This window comes from Nelumbo nucifera, chromosome 1 (assembly GCF_055504915.1).
Source record: "Nelumbo nucifera cultivar China Antique chromosome 1, China Antique-T2T, whole genome shotgun sequence".
Lineage (NCBI taxonomy): Eukaryota > Viridiplantae > Streptophyta > Magnoliopsida > Proteales > Nelumbonaceae > Nelumbo > Nelumbo nucifera.
Window position 1 is genome coordinate 134,989,338 of NC_142649.1, and position 4,096 is coordinate 134,993,433.

The 4,096-nt window shown below is 42.8% G+C and overlaps 1 protein-coding gene across 1 annotated transcript; it reads right to left on the reverse strand.

Moving 5' to 3' along the window:
- Positions 1-878: 878 nt before the first annotated feature.
- LOC104612610 (uncharacterized) lies at positions 879-2,278 on the reverse strand. Its single transcript, XM_088898156.1, has 2 exons — positions 2,038-2,278; positions 879-1,813 (listed from the first exon to the last, which is right to left on the reverse strand). Exons 1-2 carry the CDS (start codon positions 2,276-2,278, stop codon positions 879-881), a joined length of 1,176 nt encoding a protein of 391 aa, XP_088754282.1.
- Positions 2,279-4,096: the final 1,818 nt, after the last annotated feature.

Here is a 4,096-nt window from a genome sequence, read left to right on the forward strand (position 1 = left end):
ATCCTTGATGAACCTTCTATAGAATCCTGCATGTCCCAAGAAGCTTCTCACAGACCGGACGGATGTTGGTGGTGGCAACTTCTCAATTGTCTCCACCTTGGCTCTGTCGACCTCAAGCCCTCTCTATGAAACCTTATGCCCAATCATAATACCTTCTCGCACCATGAAGTGACATTTCTCCCAGTTCAGCACTAGATGGGTTTCCTTGCAACGATTGAGTACCTTTTCCAAGTTATGTAAATATGCGTCGAAGGAAGAACCAAAGACTGAGAAGTCATCCATGAAAATCTCCATAAACTTCTCAACCATATCAGAAAATATTGCCATCATGCACCTCTGGAATGTAGCTGGAGCATTGCATAAACCGAATGGCATCCTCCTGTAAGCAAAGGTACCGTAGGGACATGTGAAGGTGGTCTTCTCCTGATCTTCCGGTGAAATCGGGATCTGATTATAGCCCGAGTACCCATCTAAGAAACAACAAAACTCATGTCCGGCTAGCCTTTCTAGCATTTGATCGATGAAGGGTAGAGGGAAATGATCCTTGTGTGTGGCTTCGATTAATTTTCTATAATCAATGCACACTCGCCACTCGGTATGAGTTCATTCTTCGCATTCGATACCACATTCATGCCACCTTTCTTCGGCACTACTTGTACGGGGCTCACCCATGAGCTATTGGATATCGGATAAATGATACCTACGTCTAACAGCTTGATGACTTCTGCCTTCACCACATCCTTCATGTTCAGGTTCAGGTGTCTTTGGGGCTGAACCGAGGGCTTGCTTCCATCTTCCATCAGAATTTTGTGAGTGCATATGGACGAGTTAATAGCCTTGATGTCTGCTATCTTCCAAGCCAGAGCTGTCTTGTGTTCCTATAACACCCACAACAGTTTTTCCTTCTGCAAAGGGGTCAATGCTGTTGATATGATCACTGGTAGGGCTGATGGTGCTTCTAAGAAGGCATACTCTAGATGCGGTGGGAGTTGCTTCAGCTCAAGGGTGGGCAGCTCTTCGATTGAAGGATTGGTTTTTGGCATCGAGGGTTTGTCCAAGCTCTCCAACTTGATGAACCCCTTCCCTTGAAACTGTGGATTGGCATTCAGGTACGCCACCATGCTTTGCATCTCTTCGTTTTCTTCCATTACGGCTTCTCCTTCTTGTATGCATAGCTCAAGGGGATCGGCCGACCTGTTAACCTGAAAACAGCCACCAACCGCATAATCAATAACATCTATCATGTAACATGAATCATAACTAGAAGGTGCATGTTTCATAGCATCAGACATTTTAAAAATTACTTCCTCATCTTGCATCCTAAGGCTGAGTTGCCCTTGTTGGACATCAATCATTGCCTTTCCCGTAACTAGGAAGGGTCGCCCCAGGATAAGTGGGACATCAATGTCCTCTTGCATGTCTAACACTATGAAATCTACTGGAAAAATGAATTTATCAACCTTAATAAGCACATCTTCTATGATTCCCCTAGGATGCTTGATAGACCTATCAGCTAATTGCAATGCAACTCTAGTGGGTTGGGGTTCACCCAACCCTAATTTCTTAAAAACCGAATAGGGCATCAAATTTATACTAGCTCCTAAATCACACAAAGCCTTGTTAATTTTCAAACTGCCTATAGTGCAAGGAATAGTGAAACTCCCTGGATCTTTCAGTTCCTGAGGCAACTTGTTGAGAAGGATTGCTGAGCATTCTTCATTCAGTGCAACTGTAGCCACGTCTCCCAGTTGCCTTTTGTTCTCCAAGATTTCCTTTAAGAACTTTGCATAGTGCGGCATCTGGGCTAAGGCATCTGCAAAAGGAATGTTAATATGTAAACTCTTGAAAATTTCAAGAAACTTACCGAATTCCTTTTCCATTTTGTGTCGCTTAAGCCAATTGGGAAATGGTACTTGCGACTGTTGACTTGTCTCCTTCTTAAAATCATACTGCTCTTCCTCTTTCTTTTTGGTTTCTAGGGCTGCGCCTATTTTACCTCCTTCCTTTGCTTCTTCTCCACCTCTTGTAGCTCTTTACCACTCCTCAAGGTAATGGCTTGCACCTGTTCTCTTGGATTTGCTTCGGTATTGCTGGGTAAAGCGTCTTGGACTCTAGAGGATATCATCTGTGCCAACTGCCCCACTTGAGTTTCCAAGTTCTTGATCGATGCCTCTTGGTTCTGAAATCTCGTTTCCGCACTGGCTATGAACTTGGTCATCAGCTCCTCTAGATTAGATTTCTTTTCTGGCTGAGTGAAATTTTGATGGAAGGGTTTCATCGCATTTTGATTTGACCAAGACAGATTGGGGTGATTCCTCCATCCAAGGTTGAATGCACAAGGGTACTGATTACCTTGCTGCCTTTGCAAATTCCCTACAAAATCTACTTGCTCGGGGGACTGCATGAACTGATTTCCAACTTCACATTCAGTGCTAATATGACCTCCCCCACACCATTCACAGACTGGTTTGGACATGCATGGCTGCCAACTGCATTTCATCTATCTTCTTGCTGAGGGCGCCAATTTGTGCAGATAGTGTTGTATAGGTGTCTACATTGTGAAGACCGGGTTGTCTCCTAACTTGGGCTCTCTCGGAATGCCACTGGTAGTTGTTTGCAGCCATCTCCTCAATGAGTGCATGGGCAACTTTAGGGGTCTTGTTATTAATGGATCCTCCAGTTGCAGCGTCCATAATAGTCTTATTTTCTTCAATCAATCCGTTGTAGAATGTTTGAACTTGGAGCCACACGGGAAGTCCATGATGAGGGACCTTCCTCAGTAATTTCTTGTAACGCTCCCATCATACAATGACTCCCTGTCCAGCTGAGAGAAGGTGGTGATATCATTCCGCATCTTTGCAGTCTTGGACGGAGGGAAATACTTAGATAGGAAGCGGTTGGCCATTTCATCCCAAGTAGAGATCGATCCAGCTAGTAGAGAGTTCAGCCAAATCTTAGTCTTGTCCTTCAATGAGAACGGAAATAATCTGAGCCTCACCGCATCATCACTAACTCCGCTGTGCTTGAATGTGTCACATATCTCCAAGAAGTTGGCGATGTGAGTGCTCGGATCTTCATTAGCTAAGTTGCAGAACTGAACTGTGTTCTGAATCATCTGAATAATTACTAGTTTGATCTCGAAGTTGTTAGAAGCTATTGTTGGTCTCACAATGCTCGAGGCTGCCCCGGTGAGGGTTGGTTTGGCATAGTCCATCATGGTCCTTTGCTTGGCCATCTTTGTACTTTCAGCTCTCTCTTGTCTAGAAGCTCTAATGCGATGACGGAGAGTTCGTTCAATCTCTAGATCATAGGTGATGCTCTCCTTTTCACTTCTACGTGTCATAAATTGTACAAGTCAAAGTCATAAAGATACTAATACACACATATCATGAACATATTGCACAAAATCAAATTAACAACAGTAGATGGTTCCTAATATTGTTGTGATAATCCCCAGCAGCGGTGCCAAAAACTTGATGTGCTTAGAAGACACTAGCAAGTGCACTAGCCGATCAAGTAATATAATGATGAGTAGAGTATCGTTCCCATGGGGATTGATCCAACAACTACTAGTACTAAATCAGCCTTTTGTTATCTAATAAACCGAAAGATTAAACAAAGAAAAACCTAGCTCCTAATTAGCAAACTGCCCTAAGCATTCTCGGATCAGACCACCTTTAATGATGAGAAGAATTACTGCATGCAAAAACTAGCAGAACCGGTTTAGCAAATAAATCATTAAGCTATCCAACCGAAGTGAATTCAGTCATGGGTTGGCTAAACCCTAATTGTATGAGCAGCCTTTCTCGAGCACAGCCCACTCTATCTATGAGCAACAATTCCTATATCTCTATCAGAAATTTAATTGCCATAGATGCATTAAGAACAAGGAATTCGACAGAAATTAATTCTAGTTGAATGAATGCCAAACGAATCATGCATATTATCTCTAAGATGCATTCAATCTATTTTCTTGATCAATTGATCTGATTACCTAAACCCTTTCTCAAGCAATTCAAGCAATCCAAGAAACAAGAATAATTTGCTCAAGATTACTCTATTAATCGAAAACCCTAATCGAGAAATCCCAAGAATG

What these genes read in the sequence shown, in the direction of transcription:
- LOC104612610 (XM_088898156.1), bottom strand. Translation starts at nt 2,278, where the DNA reads ATGAAACCCTTCCATCAAAATTTCACTCAGCCAGAAAAGAAATCTAAT. An exon ending in AGCCATTACCTTGAGGAGTG is followed by an intron (nt 1,814 to 2,037) that starts GTAAAGAGCTAC and finishes TTCCTTTTGCAG; the next exon opens with ATGCCTTAGCCCAGATGCCG.